The sequence below is a fragment of the Capra hircus genome, chromosome 13 (genome assembly GCF_001704415.2).
Source record: "Capra hircus breed San Clemente chromosome 13, ASM170441v1, whole genome shotgun sequence".
NCBI lineage: Eukaryota > Metazoa > Chordata > Mammalia > Artiodactyla > Bovidae > Capra > Capra hircus.
The window spans coordinates 12157685-12173032 of NC_030820.1; the positions used below are offsets into that span (position 1 = coordinate 12157685).

General features: G+C 43.8%; 1 protein-coding gene across 1 annotated transcript in view; it reads left to right on the forward strand.

Annotated features, from left to right (window-relative positions):
• ITIH2 (inter-alpha-trypsin inhibitor heavy chain 2) overlaps positions 1 to 13655 on the forward strand; it is a 31643-nt gene extending 17988 nt beyond the window's left edge. Inside the window, exons 13-21 of the mRNA XM_005687846.3 lie at positions 243 to 428; positions 787 to 926; positions 3321 to 3490; positions 3955 to 4092; positions 8881 to 8994; positions 9608 to 9806; positions 10793 to 10965; positions 12399 to 12510; positions 13449 to 13655. Coding sequence (XP_005687903.2) covers positions 243 to 428; positions 787 to 926; positions 3321 to 3490; positions 3955 to 4092; positions 8881 to 8994; positions 9608 to 9806; positions 10793 to 10965; positions 12399 to 12510; positions 13449 to 13596 — 1380 coding nt within the window. The 3' untranslated portion in view covers positions 13597 to 13655. The remainder of the gene's footprint in view (positions 1 to 242; positions 429 to 786; positions 927 to 3320; positions 3491 to 3954; positions 4093 to 8880; positions 8995 to 9607; positions 9807 to 10792; positions 10966 to 12398; positions 12511 to 13448) is intronic.

Below are 15348 nucleotides of genomic sequence, written 5' to 3' on the forward strand. Positions count from 1 at the left end.
AAAGAAAAAGTGCTAGGCTCTTGAACTTGAGCTCTTGAACTCTTGTAATCTTCTTCACAAGCCCTGGTTGTCTCTATTTCAGTTCATGTAATAACTATGAGAATTTTCCATAGCGTTCCAGAGATCTTGAAAGAATACTAAGCACTGAAGAATCTCAGAGAAAAATGCTTCGGATTTGAAATGTGGCGTGAAAGTAATGATTTCTCCGTTTCTTTCTTTTTTTTTTTTTTAATGAATTGTAGAAATTCTACAACCAGGTCTCAACTCCCTTGCTCCGGAATGTTCAGTTTAACTATCCCCAAACGTCAGTCACAGATGTCACTCAAAACAGTTTCCCTAACTATTTTGGAGGCTCAGAGATCGTGGTGGCTGGAAAAGTGGACCCTGAGAAATTGGGGCAGTTACAGAGCATTATCACTGCAACTTCGGTACTTTTGCTTTAATTCTAAAAATATTAATTGTCTCCTGGGTACATCTTGTATATTAACAGGCTGATAGCAGAATTCCGAGAATCACATAGGTAGAATAAAAGCAAAAAGTGAAAGGGAAGTTCCTGAGAACACCTGTGCCATCTTCCTAACTATGGTGTAAATCCTTACCTATTTCTTCAGAAACCCAAGCCCAGACCCCAGAGGTTGGCACTTACTTCGTCTTGTGTGTTCTTTTGGATTATTTTGCATCCCCCTGCAAGTTGCCTGCTACCCTGACTCACTCACAGTAGGTTCTTTAGAAAATGTGAACTGCTTAACTATAATTCCACTCCCCTGATGTCCTTCCATCATCCAGGCTAATGCAGAGTTAGTCTTGGAAACCCTGGCCGAGATGGATGGCTTGGAGGATTTTCTATCCAAGGACAAGCATGCAGACCCTGATTTCACCAAGAAATTGTGGGCCTATTTGACCATCAACCAACTTCTAGCTGAACGGTAAGAAGACCATATGCCACAGGGATTTGCAAAAGGTTTGCTGAGGTTACTTTATGTCACAGACAGAAAGAGTTTGGAACCAAGAAAGGCAGCAAATTATTTCATGGTTTGGAGTATTCATTTCCACTGGTTTCAAGCACTTTTGGGTCTTTCCAGATGGTACTAGTGGTAAAGAACTCACGTGCAAATGCAGGAGACATAAGAGACGTGGGTTCGATCTCTGGGTTGGCAGCCCACTCCAGTATTTTTGCCTGGAGAATCCCATGGACAGAGGAGCCTGGCAGGCTACAGTCCACAGGGTCACAAAGAGTCGGACATGACTGAAGTAACTTGGCATGCGTGCGTGCGAGCACTTCTAACTAAAGCTGGGTTCACTCTCTTTTTTTCTTGATGGATAACAAGCATACAGTAAAGCGTGTGATGTGCATGCATTTAAATGCACAGTTTAATGAATTTTAACTACGTCACCCATGTCATCAGTACTGCATCCAGCTCCAGAGCACTTCTTTCATCTGTGAAGTCTCCTTCATTCTTCTTCACACTCAACACCTACCTCTTGCCTTGAGTAGAAATCACTCTTCTGGCATGTCACTATTAGTTGTCTATGACAAAATTTCTTATAATGATACAAACTGTATTCTTTTGATTCTGGCTTCTTGCATTCCATATGATGTCTGTGAGGTTCATCCATCTCATTGCAGTGGGTATCATGAATTCATTTGCATTCACTCCTGAAAATAGTTAATGTCCAAAGAGAAATTTAAGGTTATACAATTCTGATATCACCTAAGGACTTCCTATAGATACTGTTTCATCTGTCTTCTCAGCTGACTGGTGTTTAAACGCCCAATACAAAAACTATGTTTCTAGAGCAATATATGGTTTTTTGACCACCATCAGGATTATGGGGTGGGGGTGGGGCCGGTCTTTGGAGAGGAACGTGACTGCTCCTTAGTCCCCCCCCACCTATTTGATCAGATTCTTGGGAAGGGGGAGCAGACTGGTCTGAATGGAGTTGGGAAAATGAAACATAGTCATATAACTATATTCAGAAAATCCATGATGTCAGTAAGATTATAAAACAGACAAAAGATTGTAAGCTGTGGCTTTAGACTGAGCAATGTCTCCTCCCCTTTACAAAGGCAACTGGGTAATTTAAAGATATATAGCAAATTGGTGCTGAAGTTAAATATTGATTTTTTTAAAGAACAATCCCTTAAACAAATCAGTGGTTGTCAGCACGTGGGGAACAGGAAGGTTGCATGGGGGTTGGGAGGGTTAGGACAGTGAAACTACTCTGCTTGACACTGTAATGATGGATACCTATCGTCATACGCTTGTCCAAACCCACAGAATGCACAGCACAAGCATGAACCCTAATGTCCACAGGGGACTTTGGGTGATGATGATGCGCAGATGTAGACGTATCAGTCTGACACATGGACCACTTCTAATGGGAGATGCTGAGAAGGCGGAGGCTGTCGGGTGGGGGAGGGGCAGGGAGTAAACATAGAATCTCTACGTTCTGCTCAATTCCACTGTGACTATAAAACTGCTCTGAAAAAGTCTGTTTGGATGTGTGGTTACCAAGGGGGGTTGGGGGGATGGGGACGGAGGAGGAGTTTGGGAGGTGGGGGCTAGCAGATGTAACCTGTCCCATATAGAATGGATAAGCAACAAGGTCCTACTGTATGGTGCAGAGAACTATATTCAAGATCCTATAATAAACCATCATGGAAAAGAATATTAAAGAAAATATATGGATACATATATATGTATATTTGTATGTATAGCTGAATCACTTTGCTGTACAGCAGAAACTAACACAACATTGTAAAGCAATTATGCACCAGTTAAAAACTACATTAAAAAAAATAAAAATAAATAATTTCCAGGAAACGGAAAAAAAAAATGACTGTCATAAGGACAAGTCTTGTTAATTAAAAAAAACATGTATTTTTGTTGTAATTGCTAATTTAATGAGGAACACTCATAAAAATAAATTTGAGATCCATCAAACAAAAGAAATAACAATGTAAATTAACTGTACTTCAGTAAAAAATATAATCATAATCATAATCTGTTTAAAAAATTCCAAGAGGTAGGCTCAAAAGGGAAGGGATATATATATATATATTAATATCATTATGACTCATTCTCATTGCTGTACACAGTAACAAACACAGCATAGTAAAGCAATTTTTCACCAATTAAAAAATAAAAGAAGAAATAAAAAGTAAAATTCCTTTAGGCTACATAACTAGGTAAAATACTAAGCTTCACGAAGCCAGCTCGTTCTGTTTTCCCTTGTGGCCCCCAGAGTCCTGGTTGACCCCAGAAGTGGCCGAGTTCGGTCTTGTGATGCTGTCCAATGTCTCTGTTTCCTGAACACAGGAGCCTGGCTCCTACAGCTGCCGAGAAAAGGAAAATTACAAAGACGATCCTGCAGATGTCTTTGGATCACCACATAGTGACCCCCCTCACAGCAATGGTGATTGAGAATGAGGCCGGGGACGAACGCATGCTGGCAGACTCCCCTCCGCAGGACCATTCCTGCTGTTCAGGTGAGTCTCCCTACCTGGAGAAGAAGTATTCCGGCCGGTTTTCTTATCCTGCAGCAAGGTCCTCTATCCCCTCCTCTCTCCATGGCTAGCCCGTCTCCTCTTCCCAGTCTTGTGTCCCCAGCTGACCTTCCTGCCAGTTGACTCAGCAACAGTTTATCACTGCCATCATCGAACATGTTTGCTCACTTGTCTTCCAAAGGAATTCTGAAAATCTGTGTACTCCCCTCACACATTGTTTAAATCAACATTAAAAAATTCTCACCTTCTTTAAATAGTTACAACAAATTTCATTCATGATGACACATGGGGCTGAAAGAGAGAGAACTCAGGAATAAAGATAATTCTAGAAAAACCTACCTGAGAACCACTGGCGTTGGTCTGCATAAACCTGATTCTTAAAATTATAAGCAGCTTCTATGGAAAAGTAAACCCAGAAACTAATGGATACAGTGTTCTCCACGCAGGCGCCCTGTATCACGGCAGCAAAGTGAGCCCAAGTTCAGTCCCATCCTGGGTCAACCCTTCGCCAACGCCAGTGCCCCCACTGCCTGCTGTCGGTGCTCAGGTGCTTGAGTCAACCCCTCCTCCACATGTGATGAGAGGTAAGAGGATGAACCCTCTGGGGTGGAAGAGATGCACCTCTCGTGTGGGGAGGACCGACGGGTATCTGTGGAAAGGACATTCTCTTTGGAGATTGTTCACAACACTCATGTGAACGCGCATTACTTAACAGTCTGCGTTTTACTTCCTTTATTGTAAAAACAGGCATCATGATTCTATACATGACTGGGCTGTTGGTGAAATGTGAAACCATCTTTAAAGAGCTAGCATGTAATAGCCACTCAATAAGCAGGTATTATCAAAGACAAGAAGCTATCCATCTTAGGGATCAAAAATACTTGAATGTTATTTCCTGTAGAATTGCACTGTTGTTATTGTTTAGTGGCTAAATCATGTCCCACTGTTTGCAACCCCATGGAGTATAGCCCACCAGGCTGCTCTGTCTATGGGAATCCCCAGGCAAGAATACAGCAGTGGGTTGCTTTTTCCTTCTCCAGGGGATCTTCTTGCCTGTGAGATGGAACCTGCGTCTCCTGCCTCTCCTCCATTGGCAGGCACATTCTTTACCACTGAGCCACCTGTTCAGTTCAGTTCAGTCCCTCAGTCATGTCCGACTCTTTCTGACCCCATGGACCATAGCACGCCAGGCCTCCCTGTCCATCACCAACTCCCGGAGTTTACCCAAACTCATGTCCATCAAGTTGGTGATGCCATCCAACCATCTCATCCTCTGTCGTCCCCTTCTCCTCCTGCCTTCAATCTTTCCCAGCATCAGAGTCTTTTCAAATGAGTCAGCTCTTTGCATCAGGTGGCCAAAGTATTGGAGTTTCAGCTTCACCATTCACATCCTTCCAGTGAATATTCAGGACTGATCTCCTTTAGGATTGACTGGTTTGATCTTGCAGTCCAAGGGACTCGCAAGAGTCTTCTCCAACACCACAGTTCAAAAGCATCAATTCTTCGGTGCTCAGCTTTCTTTATGGTCCAACTCTCACATCCATACATGGCTACTGGAAGCCACCTGAGGAGCCTGTAAAACTACATTATCATCACATTATTTGTAGGACTGTTTGTTAATTTGCTTGCTTGATTTTAAGTGTATTTGAAAATCCTAGTTTTGCTCAGTGTTTAAAAATCTAGAGCTGGGGACCTTGCTTTTGTGTTTTAATGATGCCCTCTTGTGCCCAGCTCCTACACAAAATAAATTAACCAAGTATTTACTGATGACAGAGCAAGGGCTTGATGGTGTGAGGAGTGCAGAGCAGGCCAAGACTCTGTGCTCTGCTTGAGTGGACCCTGCACGTCTTGCTCCCACACACACTTGAAGGAGCACATCAGGACGGCTGGGAGAATCAGTGCGTAATCAGATAGTGCGGCTTTAAGTCATAGCTGTGCCACTTACTAACTCTGTGATGTGACCTTGGGCAAGTCACTTGTCCTCTGCAGGACCACAGTGAGACTTAGTTAATATTTGCAGAGAGCTTTGTGACAGTATCTGGAAAACAGTGGCCTTTCGCTGGATACTACCCTGCTCTTTCAATTTTATTCTGGAGAACACAAACAATGCTACTGCTGCTGCTGCTGTTGCTGCTGCTGCCAAGTCGCTTCAGTCGTGTCCAACTCTGTGCCACCCCATAGATGGCAGCCCACCAGGCTCCCCCGTCCCTGGGATTCTCCAGGCAAGAGTACTGGAGTGGGTTGCCATTGCCTTCTCCGAACACAACCGCTGCAGCTCCTAATTCAGACCTTCCTCTTCAGTCCCTTCAGTTCTGAGGCTCAAAGCCTGACAGTGTGAAATTACTCCTCTCCACTCGATCACCAGACACTGTGGATTCTACCAGATGTCTCTTGAATTTCTTCCCCCATCCCTCCCCAAACCAATTCACCATGTTAGTTCCTGCATTTAACATTTCTTGCTCGAATGACTGCTGTCTTAGCTAGTAAATGATCTCCCTGTGTGTACTTTCTGATACTTAATTCATACTGAGACCAGGAATTGTGATATTGGATCGGCCAAAAAGTTCGTTTGGGTTTTCCTGTAATATCGTACAAAAAACCTGAATGAATGTTTTGGCCAACCCACTGAAATGGGGTCAAAATCATATTACATTTATTCTCCAAAACCTTTAAAAGCTCCCCAGCAGAATAAAGGTCTGTTCTGCAGCAGGGCGGTTCATGGTCTCTATGACCTACATTCTTGGTCTTATCAAAAACTCATTCTCCCGGTACCTTGAGTTACTATCCAAACAAATCATCAACTTCTCTCCCTTCATACCTTTCCCCATTCTGTCCACTCAAGAATAAAATCTCTCTCTCTTTTCTGTCTTTTACCTACCTGTCTTCCCGTACCTTCAAGACTTAGCTCAAAAGCCAACTCTTTCAATTGTTTTCTCTTTTTGGCCACACCATGGCCAAAAAGAGGATCTTAGTACCAAATGCAGGATCCTGCCAAATGCAGGATCTTAGTACCCTCCACCCCCTGCCACCAACCAGGGATCAAACCCACGCCCCCTGCAGTGGAAGCGCAGACTCTCAACCACTCACCCACCAGGGAAGTCTCCGTTCACCCTTTCATAAGGGCCTTCTCCACTTGCCTGAGTGGAATTGATCATCCTTTCATCTTGTGCTTGGGTCATTTTTCTATCATTTACTTTATTCCATCTCATATGAGTGCTTGGTTCTGCCTTCATGAAAGGAAAACTGATATTCTGTTAAAGGAAAGATATTATGAATGACATTTGTGAAAGCACAGTAAGGAAGATTTTATTCAAGGGGATGTAGGTACCACTACATTGGGGTATTGCAGTGGGGTACGGAGATTTGACTCAACTCTGAACACACTGTGGGAAACTGGGCATTTATAGACAAAAACAGGCTAGGGTCAGAGGATGGAAGATTACTAAGAGGAAGCATCAGTGGGAAAGGGGAGGTCTGGTTAAACTGACCTAACAGGGCTTCCCTGATAGCTCAGTTGGTAAAGAATCCGCCTGCAATATGGAAGATGCCGGTTCAACTTCCTGGGTCGGGAAGATCCACTGGAGAAGGGATAGGCTACCCACTCCAGTATTCTTGGGCTTCCCTTGTGGCTCAGCTGGTAAAGAATCTGCCTGCAATACGGGAGACCTGGGTTCGATCCCTGGGTTGGGAAGATACCCTGGAGAAGGGAAAGGCTACCCACTCCAGTATTCTGGCCTAGAGAATTCCATGGACTGTATAGTCCATGGGGTTGCAAAGAGTCGGACATGACTGAGCAACTTTCACTTCACTTCAACAGGATTCTTGCTGAAGGTAGGCCGAGTGATCGGACCTCACCTAGTTGGGGGACAGAGGAGGAGAGGAACCTGATTAAGATACAAAGGTGATCAGATTTGGAGGGTGGAGGATTCTAGCTAAACCTCCTTAGTAGGATTTTTGCTAAAACTGGACAATGCAGAGATGAACACAGAGGTCCAGAATTTGAGGTTGAACTTGAAGAATTCAGGGAAACCTGAGTTTATTCAAAGAGAGAATCTTTGTCACGCCATTAAATTGTCCCTCTCTTGAAGGTAGGGACCACGACTTTTATAGCTACACCAAACATTGCCTAATTCAAAGCTTTGCACATAATTTGTTTTTTTCTCACTAAATATTTGTTGAGTGGTTAAACAAACAAACAAGATCAGCCAAAATAATGGTGTCTGGTAACAAAGGATTACTTTCTTGGGAATAGCTTGATCCTTGATTGCTCTTGGAATTGATCGACACTAATTTGTATGCCAACAGGTAATATGTCTTTTTTATTTTATGCATTGTATGTTGCTGCTACTGCTGCTAAGTCGCTTCAGTTGTGTCCGACTCTGTGCAACCTCATAGAAGGCAGCCCACCAGGCTCCCCTGTCCCTGGGATTCTCCAGGCAAGAACATTGGAGTGGGTTGTCATTTCCTTCTCCAATGCATGAAAATGAAAAGTGAAAGTGAAGTCGCTCAGTCGTGTCCTACTCTTAGCGACCCCATGCACTGGAGCCCACCAGGCTCCTCCATCCATGGGATTTTCCAGGCAAGAGTACTGGAGTGGGGTGCCATTACCTTCTCCGTATGCACTGTGTATAACTATTTAAAAATACAGGCACTTTAGCTATATAAACATTCACTCTATACACACATATGTTGCTCTTCAGTTGCTGAGTCATGTCCAACTCTTTGTGGCCCCATGGACTATAGCCTGCCAGGCTCCTCTGTCCTTCACTATCTCCTGGAGTTTGCTCAAATTCATGTCTGTTGAGTCGGTGATGCTATCTAACCATCTCATCCTCTGCCGCCTCCTTCTATGCATATGTATGTAGTGTATACATAGTGTATATATAGTGTATGTGTGTGTGCTTGTGTTTCTTCTTCCTTATGTTTCTTCTTCCTTATGTCTTTCTTTTTAAAATATTTTATTCATTATTTATTTGGCTGTACAGGGTCTCAGTTGCAGCATGTGGAATCTAGTTTCCTTACCAAGGATACAAACCGGGTCCCCTGCATTGGGAGGGCAGAGTCTTAGTCACTGGATCACCAGGAAAGTCCCCCTTATGTCTTTCTTATTCATTTTTCTCTCTAGCCAGAAACATATGGCGTGGCTACAGAATGAGTATCCACTCTGTACATAACCTAAAACTTGATGGCAGCTCCATGAGGAGGGGACAGTGCTTGGACCCTGGTTCCCTGGTGCCTGGAAGAGTACCTGGCATATAATAGGAGCCCAATACACATTTGTTCTTGTGAGATGTTCGGCAATAAAATACTGTCCAAAATAATCTTCTTTTCTATGATTTTACTTAGTTTCATTTTCTTTGTATATTTTCCAGTTGAAAATGACCCACACTTCATCATCTACCTGCCAAAAAGCCAAAAGAATATTTGTTTCAATATCGACTCAGAACCTGGAAAAATCCTCAACCTTGTTTCTGATCCAGAATTAGGTAAGATGAAAATATACTATATTTGAATTCAACTACTAGGTCACAGTCATTCTTCCCTATTGTTTTTATCTGGATTTCTTTCTTTCCCACCTTAATAAAAGTGTTTTATATTATATATAGGACTTCCTAGGTGGTGCAGTGGTAAAGAACCCCCCTGCCAATGCAGGAGACTTGGGTTTGATCCCTGGGTCAGGGAGATCCCCTGGAGGAGGAAATGGCAACCCACTCCAGTATTCTTGCCTGGAAAATTCCATGGACAGAGGATCCTGGAGTGCTATAATCCATAGGGTTGCAGAGAGTTGGACATGACTGAGAACAGCACAGCATATTTTTCAAGCTCTTATAGTAAGAAATTATATTATTTTTTGAACTATTATAGAGACAATACTCTGAGTATAAACTAGCAGAACTTGTTGTGATATAATTCAAACCATAAAAAATTATAAAATGAAAATTACAAAGGAAAAAATGGTGTGTAAATCCTGAAGCAAAATAAAACAATAAGTTCCCATGTTGTCACGTTTTATAAGTTTGAGTTATCGTGCCCACGTGCCAAAAACAAAACAAAAAAATTGCACATGGGACAGAAAAACACTTGTTTCTTTTCCTGCAGGGATTTTGGTCAATGGACAGCTCATTGGTGCCAAGAAGCCCAAGAATAAAAAACTCAGCACCTATTTTGGGAAACTGGGATTTTATTTCCAACGTGAAGATGTGAAGGTAGAAATCAGCACGGAGACCATCTCCCTGAGCGGGGGCTCCCGAACATCTGTCTTATCCTGGTCTGACACGGTCCACATGCTTAGTCAGAGGCAAGTACTTTTACATCCGGACCCAGATGTGACCTCGACCCATGATCCCATCAACAAACCCAGACGTCCGTGATACAGAGAACTCAAAATCATCATTTTAAATGTGAGGAAGTCAAGGTTCAGAAAAAATTGTGTTCCTTCCTGCCCCTGCTCTTGGCAGTAGAGTCTGTGTGTTTTGGTCACGGTATGTCTCAGTACTAGCCTAGCACCTGGCACACAGTAAGGACTCAATAAGGACGTGTTGGACAAGTGAATGAAGCCATCAGCTGAAAGCCAGTCAGCCGTGTCAGAGCGTGCTCAGAAACACTGGGACGTTGTCTTAGAGTAATATCTTCCCATGAGTATCTGTTCATTGTTGATACAGAAACGTATACACTGACAGAATTCCAGTGCTAGGAGATACATCAACATTCTGTGATGAAAACGTTTTAAGGCTCTTAGAAAACTGTGGTGGGGTTGAGGGGGGTTGTACTGACAGAATGAAGTCATGTTAGGGGTGGGAGAGGAATGATTTGCTAAATGAGTCAGTTCTAGGGACTTCACACTCCCAACGCAGGGGGCGTGAGTTCGACCCCTGGTCTGGGAACTAGAGGCTGCAACTGAGAGATTCCACACACTGCAGTGGAGATCTCAGATCCTGCAAGCTGTAACTTAAGACCCAGTGCAGCCAAATAAATATTAAATTAGTTTTTTTATTAAAAAAAAACACACACAAAAAAATAAAGCAAGTCAGTTCTAGAAACATTCATTCCTTTTTTAAAATTTTTGAGTGAAGTGAAAGTCGCTCAGTTGTGTCTGACTCTTTGTGACCGCATGGACTGTAGCCCACCAGGGTCCTCTGTCTATGGAATTCCCCAGGCAAGAATACTGGAGTGGGTGGCCATTTCCTTTTCCAGGGGATCTTCCAGACCCTGGATGGAACCAGGGATTGGAGGATAATTGTTTTACAATGTTGTTTCATTAATTCCTTTCTGCCTTCCCACTAGGGTGCTTGTCTCTGTGAAGAAAGAGAAAACTGTGACTATCAGCCTGGATAAAGAGATGTTCTTCTCTGTTTTACTTCATCGCGTTTGGAAGAAGCACCCGATCAATGTCGACTTTTTGGGGATCTACATCCCCCCCACAAACAAGTTTTCTCCTAATGTGCATGGGCTGATAGGTAAAGTGTCCTTGGACCGTCTGGCTGGTGTGGGACCGACCATCCTAGGTCTTAAGCAACTTTGCCTCAAGGTTAGAACGTTTGGGTAGAATGTGGAAAAGTGACAGGTGTGGAGTGGAGGCTTCGGGAGGACCCACACTCTGCACCTGGGTCTTAATTTATGAAGGTGCCTGAGCGACACAGAAAGAGTTCAGTGTCATTGAGAGAGAGATGTTTGTCACTGTTCACAGTTTCCATAGAAACACGAAGTACATCTTGCCATGCAGGGCCGTGGGGAGAAAGCCAGGTTTGGGTCAGGAACCAGAAGCAGAAACAAGGTCTGGGCTAGGATCTTTACTCTGTGGCAGAGACAAGACAGAGCAGGTGGTGTGGGGTTGGTTGGCTTGGTAATTGCAGCAGGCGTTAAGCTACAGGATGTCTTTCCTTGCATGGTACCTTGCCCAGGAATGATTCCTCTGGGTCTCACAGGCCAGAGAGAAGAGGTCTGGCTCGGTTCATTTGAAGATTCCAGCAGGGCTCCTGGCTGAGTCCTTTGTTATCTTTCATAGTTGGCTTTCCCAGGGAGGGGTAGATGGAGTGTTTAAGATATCAAACATCATAAGATACAGAGAATGAAACACATGATTCCTCTAACAAAGCAGTGCAGGGCGACTGCTATGCAGTCATGCTATAGCCAGGACTGTTTGCTGCTCCAGACAAGGTTTTACCAGGGCTGGGCTTTCATCTCCAACTGTGCAGATAAAGAGGACAGATAAACACACTTTAAATTTTATGCTGAAGATTTTTTTCTCACTAAAGAGAAGTGAACTGGCTTAGGAAGTCTGTGATAATGAACAGGGCGTCCAGGTAAACCTTCCCTACTTTGCAAAGAACTATGGAAATTTAAGCGTATAGTAGCATCGCTGCTTTGGCCACCTGATGTGAGCTGACTCACTGGAAAAGACCCTGATGCTGGGAAGGACTGAAGGCAAGAGGAGGAGAGCGTCAGAGGAGGAGATGGTTGGATGGCATCACCGGCTCCACGGACATGAGCAAACTCCAGGAGATAGTGAGGGACAGGGAGGCCTGGCGTGCTGCAGTCCACGGGGTCGCAGAGTGAGACACGACTGAGCAACTGAACAACAAATAGCATCGCGAACCAACTTTGTTTTTTCGGTTTGAGCAGTGCTCTCAGGTGCTGACCTTCAGGGCATTCACATTTACTTAGGGTCTGGGTGATCAGCCTCATTGTCTAATGACAGCAAGGTGAGCGGCATGGGTCTGCCCTCAGGAAGGACCCACCCCTTTCCATCTGAATCTTTTTCCTCTCAACCCGTCTTTCTATCCCAGAAAGTCTGAGAGGGACCCAAATTCAGCTGGGATCACGTGACCAGCTTGGCCTTTTGTCGCCCCTTGAGTTGCATGTAAATAAACATCTAGACCTTGTCTCATAGGCCAGTTCATGAATGAGCCAAAGATCCATGTCTTCAACGAGCGACCGGGAAAGGACCCTGAGAAGCCAGAAGCAAGCATGGAGGTGAAGGGACAAAAGCTGGTTGTCACCAGGTAGGTCTCAGATGCGTAAGACGGGATCAGAAGGGGCTTCTGTGAGGATTGGACTCACAGGGCAAAATAGAAGAGGTAAACACATTAGTTGTGTTTATCTGAAGTTCAAATTTAACTGGCATCCTGTTTTTATTTATACCCTTTTTGGCCACGCCCCATGGCAGGTGGGGTCTTAGTTCCCTCACCAGGGATGGAAACTGCGCCCCCTGCATGAGGGCGCGAGGGAAGTCCCTGACATCCTGGGTTCTTATTTGCTAAATCTGGCAGCTTCTTCCTTGCTTTGAGCTACTCTGGAGACTATACCAGCCATAACTGACCTTGAGAACACAGCCGCCAGCCAGTTCTCACTGCTTCCTTGCCCTTTGTGTGCCCCATGACCAGAAAGAAGACTGGCCCTGAATCCTTGGGCCTCCCCTCTGCAGAGGTAGAAGGTGAAAAACAAGGGAAAAAAGTGAATTTGCACTCCTTACCTTCCTGGGACTATATTGGTCAATCTCTATACAGGCTATTTGAATTTCTAAGGACACACTGCTTATTCTCTTTGTAAACCAAGTCCCAGACTATTATTTTGTACAACTTGGGGAATGGGGATGGGAGGGGTGTTATCAGATACAGTGCTGCATGTGTACTCAGGTGTGTCCGACTCTTTGCGACCTCACAGACGTAGCCAGCCAGGCTCCTCTGTCCATGGAATTTTCCAGGCATGGATATTGGAGTGGTTGCCATTTCCTTGGGATCTTCCCGACCCAGGGATGGAACTTGAGTCTCCAGTGTCTCCTGCATTGGCAGGTGGGTTCTTTACCACCAAGCCAACTGGGAAGCCCAGAGATGGTGTAGAAGGGGGTAGAAAACAGAGAGGGAGAGTGTTTCTCTTTTCTGGACGTGCAGGCTGGCCCCACCCTGGTCTGTTTCCTAACCATGCTCATGCTTTCTTGTAGGGGCCTGCAAAAGGATTACCGGACAGACAGAGTGTTTGGAACGGATGTTCCCTGTTGGTTTGTGCACAACAGCGGGAAAGGCTTCATCGATGGGGATTACAAGGATTACTTTGTGCCTCAACTCTATAGCTTCCTCAGACGGCCTTAAAAAGTTTATAGCTGGGGAAATTCTCGGTAAAAAAATAAAGTTGTTTTTTTCTCCTGCCACCTTTGTAGTCATTCTTGAGTTTGAATAATCAAAACCTAACCAGACACCAAGGTGGCTGATAAAACCTATTAACACAGCTGAAGAAAATAAATAACTTTGCCAAGAAGTTTTAGGATGTTGTTTGCAGATGCTAAGTTGTGTTAATTGAGGCACAGAGGAAAGCTGCTTTGGTGAGTCAAGCAACCATCTGGACAGAGTCCTGGGTTCGGCATTTCCTGGGAGGATGTCACGATGGTTGAGTGTCAGGTCCTCGGCTTTACAACTGAATATATTTTTAGGTGGTCAGTTACACAGGAAGTTCAATTATGAAGTTATCTGGGGAACTCTGAATAAGAAGTCACTCACCTTAATTGTTTTGTAGTTATAAATATATATATATATATATATATATATATATATCTGTCACCCAACCTTGCTAAGATATCTACGATGGTCCATCATGCTTAATCAAAATACCCTCCTTAGTACTGGCCTCAGAGACCCTTTTTAGTCCAGGAAGACTGTATTAGTCAGGGTTCTGCTGAGAGAGAACTGGTGGGATGGCTGTATCATATATACATATATATACACACTATACACACACATACATATACAGTTGGCCCTTGAACAATGTGGGGCTTGGGGCTGCCAAAATCCCAGTCAAAAACCTACAAACTTTTATCTGTCTCAAAAACAAAGGAGTTGACATCCGATGACTTACCCAAGGGCAGGAGATGGAAACAGTCTGGAATGAACCAGGACTCAAACACTAGTTCTTTTGATTCCATGTAGTGTGATCTCCTGGAGAAGGCAATGGCACCCCACTCCAGTACTCTTGCCTGGAAAATCCCATGGATGGAGGAGTCTGGTAGGCTGCAGTCCATGGGGTCGCTAAGAGTTGGCACGACTGAGCGACTTCACTTTCACTTTTCACTTTCATGCATTGGAGAAGGAAATGGCAACCCACTCCAGTGTTCTTGCCTGGAGAATCCCAGGGACCGTGGAGCCTAATGGGCTGCCATCTATGGGGTCGCACAGAGTCAGACACGACTGAAGTGACTTAGCAGCAGTGTGATCTCTAATCTGACAAAAATTTCTCTCCACACTTAGTTCATTTAAAGATCTGTAAGTTGAAAATGTAAGTACTATATTTGGTTTTTAAAAATCCATGCAGTTCATACCCGTGTTGCTCAAGGCTCAACTTGAAGAGCTCTGTTATTAGGAATTGGCTCATGTGATTATGGAGGCTGGTCCAAGTCTGATCTACTGTCATTCTGTACTTTCCTTTGCTTATAATCTTCCTTTAAACCTATTCTGAAAATGGGTATGTGTTCAAAGGCCAAAGTGATAAAATTGCACTTCAGAAAAAAATTTAAATCTACATTTTTATGAAGCTTTCTCTGCACAATTTGACAAAAACCAGTTTTCATTTTAGAAAGCCGACAAAGCTACCTTTTTGGAGATACTCAACCAGTATTTGAGAAAGCAGGACATAACTGCAAACTATGAAATGTATGTGATCATTTCTGTAACCTAAAGATAACCTCAGTGCTGAAGAGGTAAATAGCATTGCCTTTTAGTTTCAATCATCTATAAAAACTGGACACCTATGCCATCTATGATTTTTTTTTGAATCTACTACATCTTTTCCATTCCATTTCAAAAATATGAATCTTAAAATGCTAATATTCAACACAAACTTCAAAAGTGGGT